The 25,282-nt window shown below is 39.5% G+C and overlaps 1 protein-coding gene across 4 annotated transcripts in view; it reads right to left on the bottom strand.

Moving 5' to 3' along the window:
* The window catches only part of MTA3 (metastasis associated 1 family member 3), a 141,633-nt gene that overhangs the window by 3,958 nt on the left and 112,393 nt on the right, over nt 1-25,282 (bottom strand). For 3 of the 4 annotated variants that reach the window (XM_074331928.1, XM_074331929.1, XM_019748597.2), the window contains exons 13-16: nt 23,637-23,788; nt 22,555-22,777; nt 15,387-15,473; nt 12,523-12,669 (exon numbers count right to left, since the gene is read on the bottom strand). In XM_074331928.1, the coding sequence (XP_074188029.1) occupies nt 12,523-12,669; nt 15,387-15,473; nt 22,555-22,777; nt 23,637-23,788 (609 nt within the window). Of the gene's footprint in view, nt 1-449; nt 524-12,522; nt 12,670-15,386; nt 15,474-22,554; nt 22,778-23,636; nt 23,789-25,282 lie in introns of all 4 variants that reach the window. The other variant, XR_012496310.1, reaches the window with a different exon arrangement.

The following is a 25,282-nucleotide window of genomic DNA, read 5'->3' as shown; positions in this document are numbered from 1 at the left end:
TTCTGTGACCAGATGCTAAGGCACAGGGAACACCATAGGCCGGACACGGCACAACCAGATTTGAGGTAACCCTAACTAACCCTAATGACGTGGGGACTCAGACGCTAGGAACAGTTTCCTGTAGGACGGGAATGAACCTCAAACACCCAGTGTTCCTCATTCCCACCCTCTCCACGTCCCCCAAAGACCTTCACACCTCCTGTCCCAGAGTTGGGCACCTACAGACTCTCAGCAGAAACGCGTAACTGAAAGCAGAAGTGTCTGCAAACCGTATCATCACTATCTGGTATTAGTCAGTAGGTTGTGAAACCTTTGGCTTGGTTATGAGGAAAGTGGCTCTAGGAGGGAAGTGGGGGTTTCCTGAGAAGGGATCCGGCCAAGGCAGCAGTGATATTCTCTCCTGTCATGCACAGCGCTCTGCAATGGGGAGAGGACACAGGGACGCTCACCTTCACAGCCGCCCGCCATCCTGAGGAAGGTCTGCAGGATGGAGCAGAGCTGCGCCTTCACTTCATGAGCCTTTCTAGAATAGGGGAGATATATGTACACAGCCTGGTGTTTGACAGGGCTCAGCAAATAATGTATTAAATTAAAAAAAAAACACAACAGATAATTCCGTTTAGGACCCAGGCTAACGTTTGCTTTATTGAGCTTACTGTAGTTTATGTAATGGCCTTATTTAACTTTCACCAGAACCTTGTCCGGGTGAGAGAGGTTAGGAAATTGTTCAAGGTCACACAGCAAATAAGTTGCAGAGTCAGGATTTGAATTCAGGTCTTCTTAATTCAGACCAAGTTTTTCATACTATATACCAAGCTGCCCATTCTCCATCCAGCCCAGTAAGAGCACACTGGTCTCTTCAGTGTCTAAATTAAGGATTTATTAAAGTAAGGACACATGTCATTATCTCTCAGAAGCCTCTCTTTTTTTGGGGGGAAGAAGGGTGGCCTCTGTCATTCATTTGTTTGTCTAAACTTCTATGGAATTAAGCCATCTGCCAGAAGGGCCACTTGTGATAGTTTCCCAAATGTCTGGTCTGCCATGGAAAATTGTGTTTTCTTCGATTTGTGCTCAACTTACCTGTTCCAGTTTCAAAAACAACTCTCTCCCTACAGTAGTTTGGTATCTGACAGCCATGTTCACAACTGCCCTCTCCACACTGGCCATTGTTTCGCATCGTATGTGTATGTCTGCCTTCCAGGCTGAAAAATCCCAGCGCTTACCACCTGCCCTTGTAAGGCTATCACTGTGCTCCCTTCTACTCAGAAGTTCCTTCGAGGCATTCCCTTGAAATAAGGATGAGAGGACACACAGGGTCCCAGACGCAGAGGCTCCCAGCACGGGAGCATGGGCCAAGGGCCCCAGGAAAAGATCCAGGCCAACTCTCTGGTCTCCTTTTTGGACAATGGAGCCCAAATCATTTCCCTTTTTGTTTACAAATTTTGAAATTCATTAATCTACATTTGCTGCTTTTGTCTATACTAACCCTGGTTCATAAGCACTTTTTTAATTTTTACAAAATTGTCCCTATTGGTTTGACTATTCACAAGTACTTGAAATCCATGGACTTGAAGATTCTGTACTCTAACCAACCAGTGCAACAAAAACAATCTTTTTTTTTTTAAGGTTTCCAGCTGTCAGCTTCTCAGTTAATTTCTCTCCCTCCTAACTCCCAGAGGAGAAACCACCATCAGAATGGTGGAAGCTGGAAAGCAGGTAAACGAGTAATAACAGTTTATGCACACAGGAAAGCCAAACCTGAAGCTGGCAGTGTGAAAAGCCAAGAACCCAATTTGTCCAAAGAATCCTCAAAGGGCTGAGGAACTGACGCCAGGTACCTCTGGAAGTGGGGGAGGGAAACTGAAACAAAGGAGGTTAGTTGAAGGCTATTTCAGAAGCAGCTGCACCCCTAGAAGCTCCCCTGACCCCATAGCTCTAGGCCACTGCCTACTTTCCACAAATCTGGGTGTTTATTCTCTGAGGAGGACTAAGCCGATGGCCTTAGGTCTACAGGACATGGAACCAAGCAGAGCTGAGGGCAGGGTGACAAATTCCAAAACTAAGGGATCAAGTGAACTAATGCCTACTGAACGGTGACACCTCCAGATTCTTCTCATTGAGCTCCCAGAATGCAGGTAGCCAAACCTTTACCCTCTGGGGAAGAGAAGGTACTATGGTGTAAATGTTTGTGTCCCCCTGAAATTCACATGTGGAAATCTTAACACCCAATGTGATGGTATTAGGAGGTGGGACCTTTGGTAGGTGCTGAGGTCATGAACAGGATGAATGCTCTTATAAAAGAGAGCCCCCTAGCTCCTCCCACCATGGAAGGGTACAGGGAATGCACTGGAAGAGGGTCTTCACCAGAACCCAATCATGCCGGCACCCTCATCTCAGACTTCCCAGCCTCTAGAACTGGGAGAAATCAATTTCTGTTGTTTATAGGCCATCCAGTCTACAGTATTTTGTTAGAGCAGTTTGAATGGACTAAGGTAGATGGGAAGAATCTTCTATGGGGAATCTGACCAGGCCATGAGAAAAGACCTAACGATATCTGCATTTGGACCACCCACCAAACAGCCCCGCCTAATCGTCATACTGTGAACTGCATTACAGGCTCCACTCACAAGCATGAGCACAGAGCTTTCAATCTGATTTTAGCTCCTACTGTTAAACATTATCAGAAAACCGAAGGTCACGAGGAAAAACCGTTTAACTACTAGCAACCAAAACAAAGAACAAAGAGAAGCATGAAAGTGGAGGAAACAGACTATTCATGGAGAAGGAAACTTAAAAAACAAACAAAAAACACTACCATTAATATCCTTAGAGAAGTAAGAAAAGATACAGTATCCATGAAACACAAATAGCACGCTATTAAAAAACTTGAGAGAAGCAAGTGGAGGTGGTGAGGAGTCTATAGAAGCGCTGCTTCCTACAATAGTGGGCTAATTTGTATTGGACTAAGCCTCTAACCACGCACAGTGATCAACTCTGGATAAGATACGAAAAACAACCGTTTGAAGGGTCTCAAGAGCAACCCAAATCAGGCAAAACCTAGAGCCGATATGACCCTTGAAAAATGGTGAGACTATGTGAAATCCATTCTTCACTGGCTTTGCCCTTGTGAGCAGTTTCATGCAGTGCATGAATATAGCTCAAGCAGAAAGCTGCAGCCTAATGGAGCTGAGGAATCCAGGAGAGGTCTGAGTTCAAGGCTGCCAATGCAGCTGGAAATTGAGGGAGGAGATCCTGGAAAGGAAGAAGACACAGAAGGAAGAGCCCCCAAATCTACATATGTAGACACTGCCCTCATATCATTGGCTGATTTCTGAACTACACATGTACGGGTGAGACTCCAAGAAACCCAGTGGAAAACATCAGCTGGAAAGCTAAAAAAAGCCAAGCAGCAACCTCAGCAGCTGTCCATGCGAGGAATACAGAGTTTAGAATTCAAGTTCTGTCAAATTAGAGGGGCTGAGCAAACAATGTGGTCTTCCTCTTGAATCTCATGGGACTAAGAGCAAAATTGAAATAGATCAGACCTAAGCCTCCACAAAATTGGAGTGATCTGCCAATTTAATTGTTTGCTAGAACAAAAATCAACACTCTGCAAAGGTAAATAACAGAATCCATGGTCTCCACAACTTTTTATCTACACTGACCAGTGTTCGTTAAAAATTATTAGACCTGGGAATAGGAAAATGTGACCCATAATCAGAAAAAACAGAGAGTAGAAAATGATTATTGGATGATTCAGATGTTAGAATTAGTAGATATGGACTTAGACTACTTACTATAAATATGTTAAAGAGTCTATAGAAAAAGACAGATATAATGGATAACAAGATGGTGTATTTTAGGAGAAATAGAACTAAACAGAAATTCTAAAACTAAAAAAATACAAACCCTGAAATAAACAATTTGTTGGATGGGATTAATAGCAGATTCAATACTGCAGAAGATGAGTGAACGTGAAGATATTGATCTCTAAAAATTATTCAAACTGACAAAGAGTACATTCTATATGACTCCATTTATATAAAATTCTAGAAAATGTAAACTAGTCTGTGGTGACAAAAGCCGATCAGTGGTCACCAGGATGAGGTAGGGGAGATGAGGAGGGTGGGAGAATAGATTTATAAAGGGGTGCAAGAAAAATTTTGAGGGTGACATGTTTATTATCTTGATGGCAGTGATGGTGTATACATATGTTAAACTTATCAAATTGTATACTTTAAAATATGTATAGTTTACTGAATATCAATTATGCCTCAATAACGTTATTTAAAAAAGACATGATAATAGAAAATGGCTTTATAGGGCTTTTAAAATCTGTGCTGCAACAACACGTGCTGCCTTTAGAAATGCTGTAAGAATCATTCTAGGGGCCGGCCCGGTGGCTCAGGAGTTAGAGCTCCATGTTTCTAACTCCGAAGGCTGCTGGTTCAATTCCCACATGGGCCAGTGGGCTCTCAACCACAAGGTTGCCAGTTCAATTCCTCAACTCCCGCAAGATATGGTGGGCAGCGCCCCCTGCAACTAAGATTGAACATAGCACCTTGAGCTGAGCTGCCGCTGAGCTCCCAGATGGCTCAGTTGGTTGGAGTGTGTCCTCTCAACCACAAGGTTGCTGGTTCGACTCCCGCAAGGGATGGTGGGCTGCGCCCCCTGCAACTAGCAACGGCAACTGGACCTGGAGCTGAGCTGCGCCCTGCACAACTAAGATTGAAAGGACAACAACTTGACTTGGGAAAAAAAATTAAAACCTCCTGGAAGTACACACTGTTCCCCAATAAAGTCCTGTTCCCCTTCCCCAATAAAATCTTAAAAAAAAAAAAAAAGAATCATTCTATTACGAGTTTAATAAAACAAGAAAAAATTCATTTAAAAAACTAAAAACAAGAGAAAAAGAAACTGGTGTGGTAATACTAACATCACACAAAATAGATTTCAAGACAAGGAATAGTAACAGAGATAGAAAGGAAAATTTCATAGTGATAAAAGGGTCAAAAAGACATACAAATTTTAAATACATATATACCCAATAACAGAATTTTAAAATGAAGCAAAAATTGACAGACTAAATGGAGAAATCGAGAAATCTGATTGGAATATAAAACTGAGAAAGTCTCCCAAAAAGTGAAGCAAAAAGACAGAGAAAGAAAAGTGGAGAGAAACAAGAAGAAAATGAGAGGACTGGGGCAAGAGGTCTGACATCCAGTATCTTGACTATTTTACTGCTGACTGCTCGGTCTCAGACACCTTTACTGCGGCCAGCCCTCCATCCCAGGACTACTCTGGCCTTGCTCACTGACTGCCCCTGGGGACTCCTGGAGGCACTCACTGAAGCTGCCATCAGACTGTCATGAAGCGTTTTCTCAGCTGTCTTCTTTAGGAACCTCCACTAACAGAGTTGCCTTCAAGCTTGTTCCTCAGTTTTACATTAATTACTTTTCATATTCATTAATATGTAAATAGTTGCTAATAAAAATAAATATTTGGTTGAGGGAGCAAAACGCATAGATTATAACTCAGATGTTTTCTGAGCTTTAAGAGTATTCAGTCATCTGGAAGGGAAAATACGAAACGGGGAAAGAAAATAGCAATGAGCAAGGTGGGGAAGCTCAAAATGAACCCAGTAGGAGTCCCCAAATCAACTAGACCATGACAAATCTTTCCTTGGGGGCTCTGCAGATTCAGAAAACTTCTCACTTGCTCACTGGCACCCAAAGAGACTGCTCAGGGGGGATGCCTAAATGAATGGGTTTCTGGGATCGGCCTTTACTTCCCTGAGGCATCAAGACCTAATACTGATGTCCCAATGGCTTGCTCAAACATTTGTGCCTGTTCTCTTGATGGAGGAGTTGAAGCTCTTCCAAAGAACAGTGTTTTCTCAGGGACCCAATCCCCTTCCTCTGCTGTTTCTTCCCAAGCATCTATACCTCCCTCCAAAACACTTTGGACCCAGCTCTCGAGTTAGAGGTTCACTTTCTTTCTCAGAGGTTCACCTTCGATATGTCACTGAGAATGGAATTACATAGGGGTAGGTTGGTTACAAACGTTTCCTGTAATGACCCTTGCCGCTAAATAGACACTTTTCAAGGAGGCCAGAGCCGGCCCTCACAGCTGAGGACCCTTCGGCAACTACCATTAACACCTGTCACTCTTCGAAGACCTCTATACTACTGAGAGGGTCTCAGGTCTAGACCTCTTACAGGCTCACACACTAGTATTTTCCTCAGGGACAGGAAAGAAGTATTCTCTGGGAGAAACTCTGAGATTAGTAAACCCAGTATTGGTCCCGGAGATGGTTGGTTTGGCATCCTACCAGAATATACCAGAACACCACATTGTGGATTACTCATGCCTAATGCACTTGGGTCTGTCTTCATCTACAACCCCCACCCCATGGCTTCCCAGGGTGAGAGAACATCCACTGCCCTCAGGTAATGCTTCAACAATCCTGAAAACTCTCTATATACATGAGGTATTCTGCTGTAATTGCTTCAAATTCAGTCAACCCTGGGGCCATAATGATCCATTACAAAATGCTAAAGAAAACCAAACAAAACTTGAAGGTAGTTTCATATATTTAACCAGGTTATAGAACTTTACACCTTGAGACAAGGGGAGCAGAGGTAAGTCTAGGGGCACTCAATGTTCTTCAATCCGCAATGTTTTAGAAGATCCAAATAAATTGTAATCTTTGGAAACGGCATACACATTTTGACAGAAGGCAGCCTGGGCTGAAGCATGCCTAGGAAGCTGTTGCTGGCAATCTATTTTTATTGGGATTTATGAAGGCAGCAGATAAATCCCCAGAGCTCTCTCAGTGGTACAAGGGCCCTCACCACCACCCATCTCCCAGGGCAGGGATGGACATAGCTGGAACATTGCATCACTGATTTTAGAAACAAATCATCAAAAGGACAGCGTTCACACCCCAGATCATAATATTGTACTTAGAGGTGTCAACGTTAGATACCCTCTATATGGGAGATTAAGAGAAATGACTTTACTCAATACAGAAAACAGATAAGAAGAATAACTAAATTTACAGTGTACTCACATACCCATGGGAAGGTAGCCAGAGGAGAGAAGATTAAAAAGAGCCTTATTGTACAATTCATCAATTTCCTTGGCTCAGATGCTCCGACTCTGTCCCATTGAAAACATCTCTCTTCCGAGCCTGTCGCTTTGGTTTTCCTGACATACAGAGTCCTGCTTCAGTAGTGCCCCTGGGGCCAAAGCTGTGTCATCTTAGAAAAAGCTTAAGAGTATCTCCAGTTGATGCTTCCTCGGCCTCTATCACTACACAGCAGAAGTTGTTTTCAAGAATCTCTATTGACTGAGACAGACCCTGTCTCTGTGCAACGGGATGAAAGATCTGCTAATTGACCATAACTCAAGCATCCGACACTAGGGGGCAACCCAGGGCATCTTTTGAGGGGATCAGGAGAGGAAGAGAGACACCTGTCCAGCTCATCTGCCCCTCTCCTCTCTTGGGCTTTTTCTGACTCAGCCTTCACTCTGAAAATGATTGTTTCAGGATCATGATGCACCCACCCCCACTGCTTATGGGGTCTCTAATTACAGAGGCCCGCAGGAAGTTAAGTGAGCTCCTTCTATAAACCCAACTTCAGAGCATGAGCTCTGCACGACAGGGTTGCTGGTTCGATTTCCACATGGGCCAGTGAGCTGCGTCCTCCATGACTAGATTGAAGGACAACGACTTGGAGCTGATGGGCCCTGGAGAAACACACCGTTCCCCAATAGTCCCCAATAAAATTAACAACAACCAGAAAACCCCACCTAATTTATGGTCTTCAATACTCCTCTAAATAACTCAAGCCCAATTTTATAGATACTGAGGCCTTCTAATGTGCAGTCATTTACCTTCAAGCAAATCAAGTATGATTTTTGAGAATCATACACTTAGGTAAGAAATCAATGTAGTTATAAGAAAAGGATTGACATTTATATATAATTCACACATGACTACAAAAACAGGTTGATATCTTAAAATTATTCAAAATAAAACTTTAACAATAGCTCTTCTGTAAAGAAGGGGATGGAATCTTAACACTTAATGAACATGTATGACAAGTTCAAGTCAATGCTGGGAATAGCATATAATTTCATTTAAATACATTTCGCTTCTAGGTGATTCTGTGAATTTTCTCTTCTTTCTTTTTTCTCCTTTCTCTGACACTAGTAAAGCTCCTACACCCTAAATCCCAGAAAAAGGAGGGGGTACAATACGGACAGGGGAGCTTCACAGAGGCAGGAAATGAAGGTGACGGCTTTGATTACCCAGTGATGGCTTGTACGTCATAGTCTAAGCAAAGAAAAATACCCACTACATTCCTCTCTATATTTATTTACAAACACACACTCATCTTCTGTACACAAAAAACATAAACATCTCCCAGGCATGTGTTGCACTTAACACACACATCTGGGCCCAGTGAAAACTACACTAGATGTGAAGTTTAAATCTCATCTCTGCTACTTACTAGCAGTGTGACTTTGGGCAAATCCCTTAACCTCTCTTAGCTTTGTTCAGTTTTTTCATTATTAAAATGCAGGTTATATTACCTGGCCCATAAAGTGTTTAGAAGATCAAGTCATATAAAGGAGGTGAAAAGTTTCCAATCATTATAACAACTCCATTAAGGCAAATAAAATCTGTGCTTTACGGAGGAAAAAATAAATTGAAAGGAACCAAGTGATCCATCCAAGGCATAGAAAGTCAGCAATTAATCCCATCTGACTCCAAATACTCAGATGTCCTTTTTCCCCCCATGGCACAAAGTCCATTTCCCCTGTTGCCCTCTCTTCTGAGCTCTCAGACATGCAAAGATTTTCCAGTAATGACTCTTTCATCTCTGATCTCAGGGCCTTCTCTGCTCACAGCCACTTGGAGTGAACCACATAGGCCACGTGTGCTAGGTACTGGGTTGCTGGTGATACAAATGTCATCAAAGCATCTGCAGGTAGCACATGACTGGGCCAACAGCCTGAGGGTGACGCAGAAGTGTAGGGTGACGGATAGGGTACTGGGTAGGTCTATACTATGAAACGTCACTCTTCCTATCATTACTGACCCTAACTAATGAAGCTTGTTATATATGCAGATTTTGTCTTTGGCTTCAGAATTTAAGTCCCATTGGGGTAGTCGTAAAGGTCTGTGTGTGGCCTGGTGCCATGTGTTAAACCTAACAGGGCACACACAGTGCTGACCCCCAGCCACCAGTCACAGCAGGGCCTTTAAGAGTCCAGGGCCAGGTGGAAGATAGTCGCTTTCAGGAAGACAATGAGAAGCTGTCCATCATTATTTTAAATGCCAGGTAAAATCTTCCTGCCGGCAGAAAGCCAGAGTGGTTCCCATCATCAAGAACCTCCACCGGAAGACAGAGGGTGAGTAAAGGAGCCAAGCCACTGAGAAGGGGACAGGAAGCCCTGAAGCTGAGACCTGGATATTTCAGCATAATCACATGTTGTTTCCAGTTAAATTACCTCTATCAACAGGCTGTTTGGTATGCTCCTCTGTCTGACATGCTGATAATCGTATGGCGATGATAATTGATTGATCTTATTGTTGGATCACACAGGGTACGGTTTTCCCATGAGTTTGTATCTATCGATTCCAGTATATGACGGTAGTAACTATCCCAGGAAAACCCACTAGGAGCCTGACATTTTTTTCTGGTATTTTGAGTTCACCTTGGAAATTCAAGTTAGTCGGGATCCTATATCCCAAAGAAATAAGAAACAGACTCATCGTCCCAAGGAAAAGGTCCACTGGGAATACAAAAACGGGGACATTTTCCCAAATGTGTGTTTCTGCTATACTCTTGCCTCAGCTCCACGTCCATCCATCTAAACTCGGCTTCATGATGCTGGGGTGGGATTCTGCAAACACATTTCTCCTTAACCACCAGGCTCCCTGTTACTCCAGTAGGGGGCGTTAGCAGGAGCCTGCAAGGCTAGAGGAGGGAGAAGGGACTCGCTTCTTCCTGTTCCTGTCAGCATGGCCCCAAGCAGTGGCACCAGTGTGTCCCAGGTCCCAGCTTCACCTCACACTCCCAGAACCAACCGGCCTCATCACATCTCCTGGGAGCCGCCAGCACTGACAGAGCAGCTCCCTGTCCTCAGGCATGTGAGCCCCAGCAGCTCAGGGCCCTCCTTGAGCTTCCAGCTCATGGTAACCCCAACTTCTTCCTTCTGCTCTCCCAACCCAAGGGATGATGGCTGCTTCCTGTTTCACCACCACCACCACCCCCGTATTCCCCATTTACCTATTCTGACCTCCACTATCTGTCATATTGATTTCCTCTATTAGTTGTTAAAATAACTTACACAGTTTCTACTTTGCTGACCAGTACAGTGCAGTCGAGAGCCATGACTTCATTAATAACAGTGGTTAAAAGAGCAGACTCTCAAATCAGTCACACTGGAGTGGGATTCCCAATCCATTTCTGTGGTACCTGGTAACTTTGGAAATTTTAATTCCCCTCTCTAGGTCTCATTTTTCTCAGTCACTTTTCATTTATTCAATTAACATTTATTGAGCACCTACTAAGTTCCATATACTGTGCTAGACAGTAAAGATACAATGTTATGCAAAACAGTTAAATTCTCTGACCTCTTGGAACTTTCTGTCATGTGACTCAAACGAGATAACACAGGTAAGGCACGTCATCAGCTTTCCTCTCTGTACCATGACAGGAGCGCACACACAAACGGGTCTTGAAGAAAAAAGTGATTCAACAGCTAGGTCTCTTCAGAAAATGAAACAAGTGTCTTTCCTCAACAAGGCTGAAGGTCTCTGTCAAGATAATGCCAAGGGTTCATTGTATGCCCTGCCCATTCCTCCTGTTCAGGGCAGAGAAGCAATGACCTTGCAGCACCGTTCATTTAGAAAGAAATGGGACCAACAGCCCTAGAGAGGGAACATTACCAGATAGTATTGTTTTTTGTTTGTTTCTAGAAATTCCAAGGATACAGGTACCTGTGATACAAGGAAAGAGCAACAGGAGCTGCAATTCAGGACTGGGACCCAGAATGACCATAACCATGGGGTGTGAGTAGAAAAACATTCTGGCAAGCGGTGATTCCAACATCAGTCATGAAAGTCCTTGTGCCATAAAGAACAGATGATAGATGACAGAGATACATATAGATATATACAGATATATATGTCTATGTATCAAATGAACCAGAATGTTTTACTTTCTACAGTAGGACTATAAATCTAGGGAGGCCAAGGAGGTGACGACATGGGGGGGGAAACAAAATGAGTTCCTGATTCAATTTAAGCCTGAATCCAAAGGCCCCAGGTTATGGGCAAGGAAAATCTGGAAAGAAATCCAATCTCTACGCTTTGACACAATCTTCCCTTCATCTTCTGCTGTCTGGACAGCGGGCAGATTGTGGCAAGGATGGTTAATGTTCTTTAGCAAGGAAGTCATTTCTGCAAGACTATTGTGTAGTTAAATTCTCAAAAGCCATACCTACAACACATTGATAGCCTATAAATGCAAACTAAACTCCTCGTCCTCAATTTTTTATCCATTTTGACATCACTATGACCATCAAAAGTCATGTTGGAAAAAAACACAACCATGGGAAATTATTATTAAAAGGTCTATTTCACATCCTTGCTCTAGGGCCTCGTTATAAATAATTTACTGTCACTGAAGGAATTTAGAGTTCCATATGACATGAAAAGCCTGGAGAGAATTTCATTCATAAATAAATGCCAACATTTAAACAATGAAGATAGTTTCAAACTTCAGGACTATTGAAATGAACGATATATACTGCTTGGATGATTTATTAATTATGCTTGTGTTTATAGTCCAAATGGGAACATAATTCAATTCCACCTGAAGAGTCATTATATGGCCAAGCCCAAGAGAAGTACCTTGGATGAGAGATGGTAGTTTTCAGTTTTTCCGTTTCAAACAAATTATTATTCCTGTATCTAGGACATCACCCAGGCAATTCCTTTTCTGACTTGGAGAACTCTTGAGCAATTAAAAAAAATTATAAAGTGACAGAAGCAGGGGACAAATGCCAAATTCAAAATGATCCACCGACTGCTGAAGAACCCCCCGAGAGCACTGCTGTCTCAGACAGAAGGAAGAATAATCTCCTGCGTGCAGGAAAACAGAAATGAGCAGTGAGAGTGCATCACAGCAAGAACATTATTACCCAGCAGAGGCAACCTGCTAAATAAAGAATTCTTCTCCAAACAAGCCTTCTTAGAGGAAACACGAGCAAAAAGGTCCCTCCTGAAGAGATCAACAAGTGTCACCTGGCAAACGTCTTCACCGTGACACATGGCTGCCTTCCCTCTCATCCCACTTACCACACATTTCGTTCAATCAGGGAGTAGAACCCATTTGTTCTACACTCTTGGACTTGGCAGACAAAGCCTGAAGCCCAGAGCGGGCGAGGGCAGAAGGGGCCCTGGACCATCAGAACATCCCTGGAATCCCTGGGCTTACATACCGTCCAGGCCATTGTGATGACTGTAGTTTCTTTTCCCCAAAATGCTCAGAGACGTGTGATTCGGGGTGGTTAGCATCCGCTTGGTAGTTGGGGTTTGCAGGCTTGGTGTAGATCGAATTACATTAGGTTTCTTCGAAGGATGGATCTCTAACGGGGAAAAAAAGGTTTCTCAACTCAGAACATGGTATTAAAAATCTGTGTGAACTTCACTGGCTAATAGGCACATATCTTATTTCTTAATGAGCTGAGAGTCAGTTCCTTATGAGCCGGCCTGTTTTCCCAAGGACTTGCATAATTAATCAGCTTCAAGTGCTGTTACCATGGCTGCTTTATCACAAGTGAGCTGGTTCTTCCCTGCTAGCTGGAGCTCTGAGCTTCATGTTGTGAATACAAGGGACCAAAAAAAATACTACAGGTCATTTAACATATTTACTAAGGGAACAGTAAGGCATCTGACTTTCAAGGTACTAGAAATCCAGAAGTTATCTGGAGAGGTATCCTCAGAGAAGACTACCTCTGTGTTCTATCAAACCAGAACTTAGCATGCAGCATGTCTGGTGTGGAAGAGCTTTCTGGAAAACAGGATTCCTCCTCTGGCTCTGCAATCAGGGTCGGTCCCTCCCAGCCCAGAACATTTTGATGCAGATGAAATCTGACACCAAACTCCAAATACTAGTCAAGCAGTAGTAGGTGAAAAGCTTCCACTGAGGATATACCACAAAACTGTAATGTGCTAAAAAAAAACCACAAAAAAAAACTTGAAACTAATTAAAAAACAAAACAAACCTGTAATGTGCATGTGGTATACGCATGTTTATGTGAAGTATGTTGTCAGTCACATATCCCAGAACAACCTGTACTTCCTGGATAGAGTAGATGGGCAGAAATTGCACTATTCGGAATTGGATTTAAGGACCTCAATCTATTACTAATATTGGGCAATCTCTTCCCCAAGGCAAAACCTGCTCACTGATTCTTAAAGTCAACACCCAGTGTGCCAACTATGCACAAGCCACCCTGTCTTCTCAGGTGAAGGCCAGGATATCAGTCTTATTTACTGAAATTTAGGAAGAGCTGTTGGGATTTAGAATTGCTACATCTTGTTCTGGCACAAATCTTACACTTGCCAAAATTTAGAAAAATGGGTCAAGTATTGATTGAATACAGTGGTTTTTTTTTTTCAACATGGCATTGAAGGTCCACCAACTTTGTTTTTCATTATAACCTCTACACTCTATGCTCCCTTCAGCCCAGGCAATCTGCATTCCCTGACCTCTTCAGGTACCTTGACTCATTAAAACCTTTGTTTATCTGGATCTCTTGGCCTCCTAAGGGGGAAAATATTCTTTTCATATTTTTCTATCTATTCAAAACCTACATATCTTTCAAAGCTGAGATCAAATATTATTACTTTCTTCATGGAGGCTGCCATGACACTCATCAGAAATAACTACTCCTTCCTCCAATTGCCCGCTGCATATTACTGTAATTCTGTTATAAGATCCGCTCCTTTAAGTGTCCCAACCTGTGTGCTTTCCCCACTAGCCTAAGGTTTTTTGAGGACAAGGCCTTATTCATCTCGGTGTTACGTAAATCACTGAGTACAGTGTCTTGGACATAGTAAATACTCAAAAATATGTTACGTAGGAATGTAGTTCAGCTAATAACAGCACAGCTTTGGGCTTATCTAGTTGAGGCAGAGACCAATTTGTCCACAGAAGGAATACACAATTACCTGTGGAAAGCCTGACTAATATGCAATGTTATATTCTACTTTTTATGCGCAGATACTTTCCCCTGCAGGTGGGAAAGGGCTTCTAGGATTAGGGCCTGCAAGGGAAGGCAGAGAGCAAACTTCAAGGACTTAACAACCACCATGACCTGGGTCACGCTTATGATAATCATGTGATGTTTTCAGGGGCTTTCAAAGCAACTCTTCAGCCCCTGAGGAATAAAATAAGAAATAAGTTGGCAGAGTAAAATCTAAGAGGGAGCTATGAGCTTCTGACTCCTAGAAGGCTCTGATGAGGATCAGACAATAGACCAAGCTCAAGGCTACACTTTGATTTTTAAAAGACTGGATATCTAAAGTTTGAACACTTCCTAACTATAAATTCTGACAAAGCAATAAGGTTCAATGCAACTCTGAGTACATATTTCACTTTCACTGAGAAAATGAAAAAGCAAGAATATTAGAAGCACAAAAACATGCCATTATAGCTTCTAGGTATATTAGGAACCATTTTAGAAACCATTATTTTATAAATCATTTATCTTATAACTGCAAAAAAAAAAAAAAGAAGTTATTGCAGTAATTTTTTACACTATTCTTAACTGTGATATTTCAACATATAAATAGAACCATCACCTTTGACAACTTTCAGAAAGCAATGCAAATATTCCCCTCTCAAAGTAACCTTAATTGGCACATCAAAACTGTATTTTTTAAAGGTAGGTTGAAAATCAATTTTATCTTTTTTCTAAAAAACCAAATAAATAATCCTCTATTTAAGGGTTAGAAATAGTGGAAGGATCTAAATCAAAATATTAAGACTATTCATCCTCTAATAATTTAGTGATTCTTATTTTCTTATTTTTGCTTCATCTGTATTTTTATCCATAAATGTACATTCCATTTTTATTCCATTTTTTTTGGGAAAAAGTAAGCATATTAATAACTGCGTTATGTGTTTTGGTAATAAAAGTTTCTAAAACAAAATAAATTGACTATACTTAGGAAGGCATCCAATTTCAGGCATTTGAAAGGCTTGACTTTAGTTGAGGTATGTCAATTTAGAATAGCCAAATATTTATAAGATACAGGAATGGTTCTTTGAGTTTTTTGTCTATTAGAAAATACCCACCTAAATACCCAATGATACATGCCAAAGGTTTCCTAGTGCTTTTGCTTTTCAGTGGACTTCCAGATAGTTCAGCATGTCTGTCTGCATCTGAGGAGAGAAACATGGAGACAACCAATGAGGCCGATTTCTCTACCTATACTACACACATCGCAGAAACAAAAGGTGCAAGTGGAAAACAGTGCAAAATATTCATCATCAGATTCCTGCGTAATTTCCTTTTGGGTTTGAGAAAACCATTTCCAGTTCCAGTTCCAAATTAATGAATGAGAGACTTACCTGGAAACACTCCCTTTGAAACCCCGTGAGTGTAGCTACCACACATCTTACACACTTTCTGTGTGTGGCCATCTGAAAAGGAGTGGAAATATGCTTCCTTTCTAGCCATGGCGTTTCTATATTAGAAAAATTTCCATGAAGTACAAGGTGGAATCAATCCTAATGTAAGGTTAATCTGGCATGGAAGACAAAAAAGAGCTGACAAAGACAGCCCACTTGGCCACCGCTGACCTAGATGGTGTGGTGCTCCACTGAGAAATCCGCATCTAGCTCGGTGAAACTCAATTCTGTTAGATGAGAGCCTCCCAAGGGTAAAAATGGGCCATTTGGCTTTATTACTGGTTTTCTATCCTTCTTATCCTACTATGTCAATGGTGCTGAGATTTAAAAGGTCACCTGTATGCAGAGTATTTCATCCAATAGTCAGAATTAGTTAAGATACTGTGAGGATGGATGTTAGTTCATAAAAGTTCACATCACACTTCTCATACCCTACCATAAAACATTTCAGACAGAAGAATAAAGTATACGACACTAACACTCGCTGCATTTTAATTAGCTGTCATTAGAAGAGATGTGGAACATGGCTGCCTCTCATATCAGAATCGCTACAAAAACAGAGTTTGAAAGGACAAAAAACGTATTGAAGTTTCTTAAATTGGCAGATATTGTTATGAAGCGTAACAGTAGCTTTAGCAGGTATGATTCTGCTAAGTTTATGCCTTTTTCCCACCTTCAAATATTGTACAAAAATGTCCTACAGGTTTTCCGATTCTACTAGAGAATTTGTCCTTTCACAGTCGAAGACCACATTTCTAGGTATACATACAGGAAATTTCCTTTGACATCAACAGGAGTTCTTTGCACTATAAGTGTTAAAATGTACAATTCGATCTGGAACCTCAAATAATTTAAAATTAACTTTTTCATAAGCTCTAGCCCCCTCACCAAGGAAACTCTTTTCTAATAACTATTAAACAGAAAAAGGTGGGAAAATAGCATTTTTAAAAATATTGAAAAAGACAAAGCACATACAAAAGAGATCGTCAAATCATAGGAATCTGAATAGGTATTCCAAACACTGGCTAATTATTATGCAACCACTGTCAACTATAATGATTCCATTTCTTTTCCTCCTATTCAGTTGATTACCTTTGGGGAATAAAATTACTAAGCTATGAAGATTTGCACCTGTTAATAGTGAAAGTACAGGTGGAAATATGATAAGCATATTTTGGAAGAGTAATCTAAATACTAAAATGAAGCCCAAATCCTTCAAGATTTAAACACCTGTCGAATCACTGAGTTAATACTGAATAATTCCTTCCTCATATTATAAATTTACCTAAAATTCAAGTTCTATTTGGGATGTGGAAAAGAGAAAATTTTCTCTTTTCTATTAATAAAACAAAGCTTGAATGAATCATCTTGGTTATTTCCTCCATGTTTTGAACAGAGGCAATCACTGTATTACTAGTAATGAGATTAACTTTGTTCTTTATTCCAGTCTACAAAGCCCACAGGGTAAGTGCCCATGTGGCTCAAGTGCTGGCCTCCCATGTAACTATCACCTTGACAGGAATCATCAAAGGGGGCACCAACACATTACCCCAAAATATTTCACTTGAAACTGTCCTAATCTGCTTTTCTCATTCAATTAGTTGGATTCATTATGTGTTGTGCCAAGTGACAATTTACAGAGCACCTGAGTGGGAGACCAAAGCTCTTTAGAAGGATCCATATTTTACTAATCTTCATTGCATTTTTAAAAAAGTAGTTGGTGGTGAGGATTTAGTCTCAACTATGAAGAAATTGGGACAAAAGGTGCTAAGACTACCTAGTTACTGTTTAACATAATTGCAGCCATTCAGCGATATACCTGAACACAAGTGGGAAAAATACATTCTGCCCAGAGGGAATGATCGAAAACAGGATAATCAGGTCCACACTTGAGTTGGTTAAAAAGAATTTAGTCTGCACTCAAGACCAGGCCAGTGGTGCCACTCGTTAGTCCTTGCTCCCAAATTACTCACCTATTTAAACAAATTCATTACCATGCATTAAAAGTGCACAGATAAAGAAAGCAACCTGAGAAATGCCCAAAGAACTTATAAGGAATCAAAAATCTGCCCAAAGAGAGGAAGAACATCTGCATCTCACTCAAGTTACTTGACTGGATACAAGGCACGTGTCTTGGGCTTCCAAGAGGACGATCTACATCTCCTTGAGGTAAACCCGGAAAAACACTATTACTTTTATTGCAACTCATGGCCATTTTTCTAAAATGTTTTGGAAATATTAAGGGAGAAAATAAAATATAAAAACTGTAAAAAGTAAACACTGAATTAAAATTCACAAAAACATCTCACAAGGGATTTCAAGATTTCTGTTAAAATAAAACCATCCACAAAATTTTCTTTTAGAAATTGTAGAGGCATTTCTAAACAAGACACAAAACCCAGGGCTATGAAAAAAAAGATAAGTTCAACCTTTTTTTTTTTTTTAATTGGCTTGGCAAATACATTATAAACAAAGTCAAAGAAAAAATGAGTATTTGTATCACATACCACAGAGCAAGAGCTTTCTTAAAATATAAAGTTACAAGTCAGTAAGAAGTTTATCTAATAGAAAATAGGCTGGGGCAAAAATAGTTGACAGAGGAGTAAATACACATGGTTTTCATGTATATGCAGATTCCTGTCTCATTCAAAATGAGAACTGCAAGCTAATACAACTTACATGTCGTCTGTCAACTAGTCAAGAGTTTCAGATTGGCAACATTGCTGGCAAGGTCTTCTTCTCTAGACATTGTAGAAGTGTAAATTGTAGTTTTCTGAGGGCAACTGGGTAACAACTATGAAAATTCAAAATGTATGTTCCATGACCCAGATGTTTTACTGTTACGGATCTATCTTGTAAGATACATTCACATTTCACACATTAGTATGAAATGATATCCATAAGGATATCTGTTGCAGCGTAACTTATAACAGAAAATGATTGAAAATAACCTAAAAATTCTTAGGTTAATTTTTAAATAACCTATTTAAAAATTTTTTAATCTAATTTTTAAAAACGTAATCCAGAATACCACTGGATACTTTATGTGGTTACCCCTGAAGAGGGTAGGACTGGGAATGGCAATGAGACCTGTAATCACTTTTGTATCTTAAGAAAAATTTAAAGAATCCATTCAAAAACAAATTTGTATTAAAAATAAACGCTCTACCCAAAATACCAAAATTAAAAAAACCCAAACTGTTCTCTCCTAATGGTAGAGCTTAAAACATCACAAAAGATCATATAAAATTGTTTCGTTGAGACATCTCTAGAAAACACTCATTAAATATATAACATGTCTTGTGAAAATGGGACCTTGGGATATTTCCGAACTAAATTAGCATATTTGAACAAGAAAAAAGGACTCCAGGTGCCACTTGGAGAACTTCCATACTGGAGAATGCTGCTGTCATTCAAGCCTGGTGTGTCACCAACTCAGAACCCACTTATTGACTAATGCAAGCTACAAAGGTGGCGGGTATATCATTTGGACCCACTTCTGTAAGATCTAGTGTCACCTATAGAATGCTAGTAACACCTACTTCCTGAATGAATCTTAAAACAGTAACCTTGCTCATCAGGTGTTGAGTGATTTTCTAGATCTTTGGCTGAAGTCATCTGGTAACTCAGAGGTAATATGTCTGATGGTTAATAACCAAGGAGAAACACCATTATTACACCGAGGCTTAATATTTACTGAATGATGTCAAGACGGGAAAGAGACAAGCTGTCTGAAACTTGAGGCTGTGTTACAACCATGCTATCGGTCTGCAAATCTGGTCAAGGACACGGTGCTTGTCTTTATGTAATGTTTGGTTTTTGGTCTACCAATGCATTTTTAATAAGCACTATCTATGTGGGTAGAACTGGCTCAGGAAATCTAATGTTAGTAATTTCTGGCATGGACTTATATATTCACATATAAAGGTATATTATTAAAATGGGTATTTGGAAAATGGGTTTTAAAAATCATTTTCCCTATATGTATATGTACATATTTTTAAAACATGCTGGTCATACTATATATTCATTTCAGTTTTTGGACTATTTAAAACTAGGAAATGTATTCCCATGGTTCAAAATTGAAAGTCTAAAAGGATGTATAGTGGGAAGTCTCCTTCCCAACCCCCTTTCCCTCTCAGCCTCCCAATTTTTCTTCTCACAGATGTTATTTCATCTTGTGTTTTCTTTGGGACACTTTACACAAGAGTGCCCATTTTACTGTATTGTAGCCCTTAATACGGGTTTCTTAGTGAAAGGATAGAATGCTGCTCTAACCCCCCCCCAAAATTTCCTCTAAACAAGGATTAAGTTAAGAACTCAGTTACGAGTATGCTCTCCCCCATCTAATTAAGTTTATCTCCTTAGCTTCTCACCTCTCAGCTCTCATGCAATCTGTCACCATTAACTCGGGCTATAATACTGGTTGTGATGGTTCTGCTAACGGGGTTAACTTTTATAGTCCTTATAAGAGGAAGAGGCTGACATTCACAGGGAGAAAGACTTTCCGTTCCCAAGACTGATGAATTACTCTAAAATGCATTAATTGGATCGACTTATATCAAGAATTAAACTTTCACCTGATCTGAAAGAACATTCATACTGCATCAGAGTGATTCTTAACTTGTTGGGTGAGGGACAGGTTCACCACTGCCTTTGAGAAACCAAGAAATGCTTACAAAAAAACAACAACCCCAAACACACACAAACCTTATACACTCCCACTGGACCAAAGACAGGATTGCTTAAGGACATCAATAGTTATTAACACCTAATCTTGCTAACAAGCCAAGATCAAAGGATCTGTTGAAGAGGTTATAATAAGGTACATATGAGAAGGAAAAAGATGATAAAAGAATAAATGAGATGCTAGGAAGAGTTTGTTAGTTGCTTCTCTAAAAAAAAAAAAGAAAAAGAAAAAAATAACTGAGTAGATAAAATGGCTGCTGAAACTTTGTAATTTTAAATCTCAAAGTGAAATTATTCTGAGAATCTAATTCTCTATGTAACTCGACCAATGAAGCTAAATACAAAATAGGTTTTGTGACTCTCATCACAACAAATGACTATTCTACTATTATTATCAGCATCAGCATGTTTGTAGAAATAAAATATAGGTAATTTAATGTTTTTTGTTTGTTTGTTTTTTAGTAGCATGGCCTTTCAATTGAGGGGAAAATTAAAATGAGGCAACAGAAAAATATACCTCATTGAAGAATACTCAAGACAAAGACAATTTGCAAATTCACTGAGAAATGAACAGAGGAGCCATGACAAACACAAGCTTCCTCAGCAGCCAATTTAGTTGGTAATGGTTTCTTTTCCATTCAGAGGAACCAACATGATACCGGATCCCGGCCAATTTTAGTGGAAGAATGTCATTCATTTTCTTTCTCAAATGTTTTATTATTCTTTTTATTTAAGAAATTACATATAAAGGTATGTGTTTTAAATCAGCTAAGCAGTTTAGATGAATATAAATATTTCCAGTTCTTTAAAATGGATTTAATAAGTGATAATAGCACAAATCCATGAATTCAGACATGCTAGCACGAAACGTCAATGGAAGCCTAAATTCTCTAAGTAAGTCTGATGTAGCTAGATTTCCCCTCCATGGAACTCAGCGATTACTACCAATTTCCACTCCCTTTACAAAGCACTTTTAGTCTTCTTACGAAGCTTTTACCTGTAAGTTTTAAAGCCTTTCCTAAATTATCTTTAGGAACAAAATGTTTTTCAATCATTACTCCTTTTATGACACCCTCTTTAAATGGAACATCTCATAATCAGAATTTTCTTATCTCACAGATAAAGCATCTGAGTATCTTTAAGATTTCCTATCTGTTAAGCCAGACAGCAAATTTCCCCATCCTTTAGAGGAAAAAAGTTGCATGGCTCTCACATGCTAGCCAGGAATGTGATTGAAAATAGCAAGACTAGAATTAGAGCTAACACATAAATTATGGACACATTTAGGGGTACCTAGTAATAACAGAACAATCCACAATTCATTGGTACGTATGACTTTTGTTCTAACAAAAAACTGAAACATAAGCAAGACTGAATGCATTGAAAATGAAGAGTAATAAAGTCATGTAAATGTTATGTGGTAATATATATGATATATGATTATGAAATGGAAACCAAATTGGACAAACAGGAAGAATGCTCAACCATAATAAATTTGACACTAGCTTGTAAAAACTAAATGTGTATTTTTGGAACATTCATTCAAAAGACTTTAAGATTCATTTATAATTTGCTAAATATTCTAATAAATCTAACAGTTGTTATGAAACAATGAACTTCCATAATACCATATAATTGTAAAAGGTTCATGAGAAAACAAGAGGTCTACAAAGACATAAAATTTTTAATCAGTGTAAATTGGCAAATTTTATTCAAACCTAATGAATCCACGTAAGGCTGGACAGTGTGTCTCAGTTATGGAATTTCCCTGTAACACCACCACTCTTGGGGATTTACTGTGGCACTACCTTACAGGTAAAAGTGCCTCAATAAGGGCTTTTCAGGCAATTCCACCACAAAACCCACTGGATGGATAGGACCACTTCGAACCCGTCTTTTGCTGAGCACTACTCTGTCATCAAGACTGCAGAGGTTTCAATGTTGTTTTCTTTCTTTGAGGTTGGAATGATACAAATGGAAGCAGACAAAAACAATGTTAAAAAAAATAAACCAAATAAAAGGCTGTACACAAGAACTTATGTTTATTGCAAACGAAAACAAAAAACAAAACAAAAAAGAGAGGGAAAGAGAGGAAATGGTCAGAAGCACAACACATAAGGTTAAGAATTTAAAAGCATCTTACATTCTGCCCTAATGGCAGCATAATTAATAGGAACAAACGGCCGTCTCGCTGCCTGCCGCAGCCGGAGGGTATTTTTGCAGACCTGACGAGCAAATTTTGTGAAATACGTAGTGTGAAGGAAGAAAGCTTGGCGGGTCTTCACCGCAGACTTGGGGCTCCCAGTGTTACGGACTGGCATCCCCTGCATGGCCTGGCGAGACACGTGGCTTCTGACGCGCGGGTCCTGCGGAATCAGACACCAACAAACACGTGAAGCCCAGCACGGGTCACGGGGCATTGCCACCTGCATCATGCTCAAGGAAAAGTGCCAGTTTTAAATCTTCCACTGAAGCATCTGTAATTTACCATCCTACCCCCAAAGAAGAGACATAAAAAGTGTGTGCTTTTGGGAAGGGGGTGGGGAACAGGGGAGAAAACTGGGTTGGGGGTCCCGGTGTGATCCTATATTTGTTTTTAAATTGACCTTAACAATCCAAAACCATATTCCCAAGAGTAAAAACTGCCAAGGGGTTAATCCGATTACTATTATTTTTTTAACCTTGAAGGGCTGCTGAGATCCTGGTAGCACTCAAAGAGTGGTCTCCCTCTGGTAGACCCTCCAGGTGCTTGATATCCGCAATCTATGAGGATTTTACTAAAATCATGTTTCAACTGTTGGTCACCTCAAGATTAAGTCCATACCTCCTCCCTCTGATGATAGCCCAGGCCTGGAAAAAAGTTCAATTTGTATTTCTACTTTATGTAATAAGACACGTTTTCAATAGTATCTAAATAGACTGCAAAATAGCAATTAAAGCAAACATTTAATTTGTAAGCTCTCTTCTTATGCTAATGCCTCCCACACCCATTGTTCTTCTTTTGTCTCAGTAATCTCACAAGACAAATATTTTGAATACCTGAAAAGATTTGATTTGTCTCTGCCCCTCTTCATACCCGCCCTGAATACTGGGGTTCTGTTTAGCTATAAAAACAGCTTTGTTTGCTTTTAAATTATCCAACACTGTACTTCTGTTTTCAAGGACTGATCCAGCCATTGTAATGCATGCCATTTCTCCACACTAAAAGGACTACTGCTTGTGTACCTCTGCAGTGGGGCTGGGAGATAACTTCTCTTCTTCTGACTGGGTGGGCATTTTCAGGCCACCATATTTTTTCCAATAGAGCCAACAGGTTGCACATAATCGACACTGCATATTAGGTGGGCCCCAAGAATACCACTGATGAGACTGTGTAGCTAATGATGGAGGAAAAATAAGAAAAAACAAAGAAGGCTATTAATATATAATTTATAAGACCAATACACATATATTCAAATACTTAAAAAAAATTCCAAAGCCACTTTCAGTTTACAATGTTATCTTTCTTTCCCTAGCTTACAAGCAAACATGCAAGTCTAATATGTACATATAATTTCAAGATTCAGAATTCATTAAAACCATGTATTTCTATAGATAGCAAGTGCCTGCGGTATCTATTAAAAGAGGCTATTAGGTGAAGTAGCCTATAGAATATATTATGCTGCTGAGGGAGTTTTTGTTTGTTAATTAAAAAATGTTTTCTATTGTGTACATTTCTGGAAATAAGTTATTATTAGTGCTTAAAGTTTAAATTCAGATTTCCAAAACTATGGTTCATTCAGAAACTACCCAGAGTTTAAGGTGCTCAGAGGGTTCCCTCCCCCCCAGCTGCCAGAGGCAGGATTGTGACAGAAACAGGTCTCTCTTTTCCATTCCTGTATTTCAATTAATAGACAAAAATAATTATTTTAAATCTCTTCCTTTAAAAAACAGAATTCCTTTCAAGACTTGTAAGTCCTTATCAAGTGAGTATATGCAGCTGAGATCACAGCAAGCTTAAGACCTAATAATAACTTGGTTGATGTATCAAAACACTGCAAAACTGTGTTAGTTTTGTTCTTCAGTTTAAATTACTGCCATATAACATTTAAAGTATCCCCATCTGAAGTTTGAAAACTCTGACATTGAAACATTAAGTTAATAAGGTGCATAAAAATGATTATAATTCTATGTTTGCCTTGGCATATTCTTCCCCTGATCTGTTACATCAGATCAAAATGTTCAGACAGCACAGCAAGGTGTCAACTAACACTTCCAACTAACACAAACCAAACCAATGTCAAAAAAAGAAAATACAGGGATCATTACAATCACATTGCCTTTTAGTTTATTGAGAATACTGTGGCCCTTATGTATTATTTTTGGAGAACTCCTTCCAAGCAACAGCCTAAAAACCTATCCTCTTGTAACTTGAAAAACAAGTAAGTTTATTTTAAAAAACACGCACAAACAAATTATAAAAATTCTACATATTAGACATGGATTGGATTCTGAAAATATAATTTCACTCATATTTAAATATAAATTTTTACCCAAACTAATAATGAAATGTAATTTAATATTTTTCAACAAATGTCTTTCTCCATAGTTAACTTACGTTCAATTAAAAAGTGACAAACAGAAAACACCAAATTTTCCCTATAATGATAAACCTTATACTATATTAAGATACATTTTATAATAGATTATTTTAAAATACGGATCTAAAATAAATATTATAAAATTAAAATTGCTTACTTGTCATACGCACATAAAAATGACAAAATAATTATTTAAAGGATATATGAAAATACATGAGTGCGAAAGGGGTTTGTATATAAAAAATAAGATAGATTAAGCCACTATCATTTATCTGCAGGATTCTTTTAATC

The sequence above is a fragment of the Rhinolophus sinicus genome, linkage group LG05, assembly GCF_036562045.2.
Source record: "Rhinolophus sinicus isolate RSC01 linkage group LG05, ASM3656204v1, whole genome shotgun sequence".
NCBI classification, from domain to species: Eukaryota; Metazoa; Chordata; class Mammalia; order Chiroptera; family Rhinolophidae; genus Rhinolophus; species Rhinolophus sinicus.
Note: the sequence above shows the minus strand (reverse complement) of the source record. Positions and strands in the feature narration are given on the sequence as shown.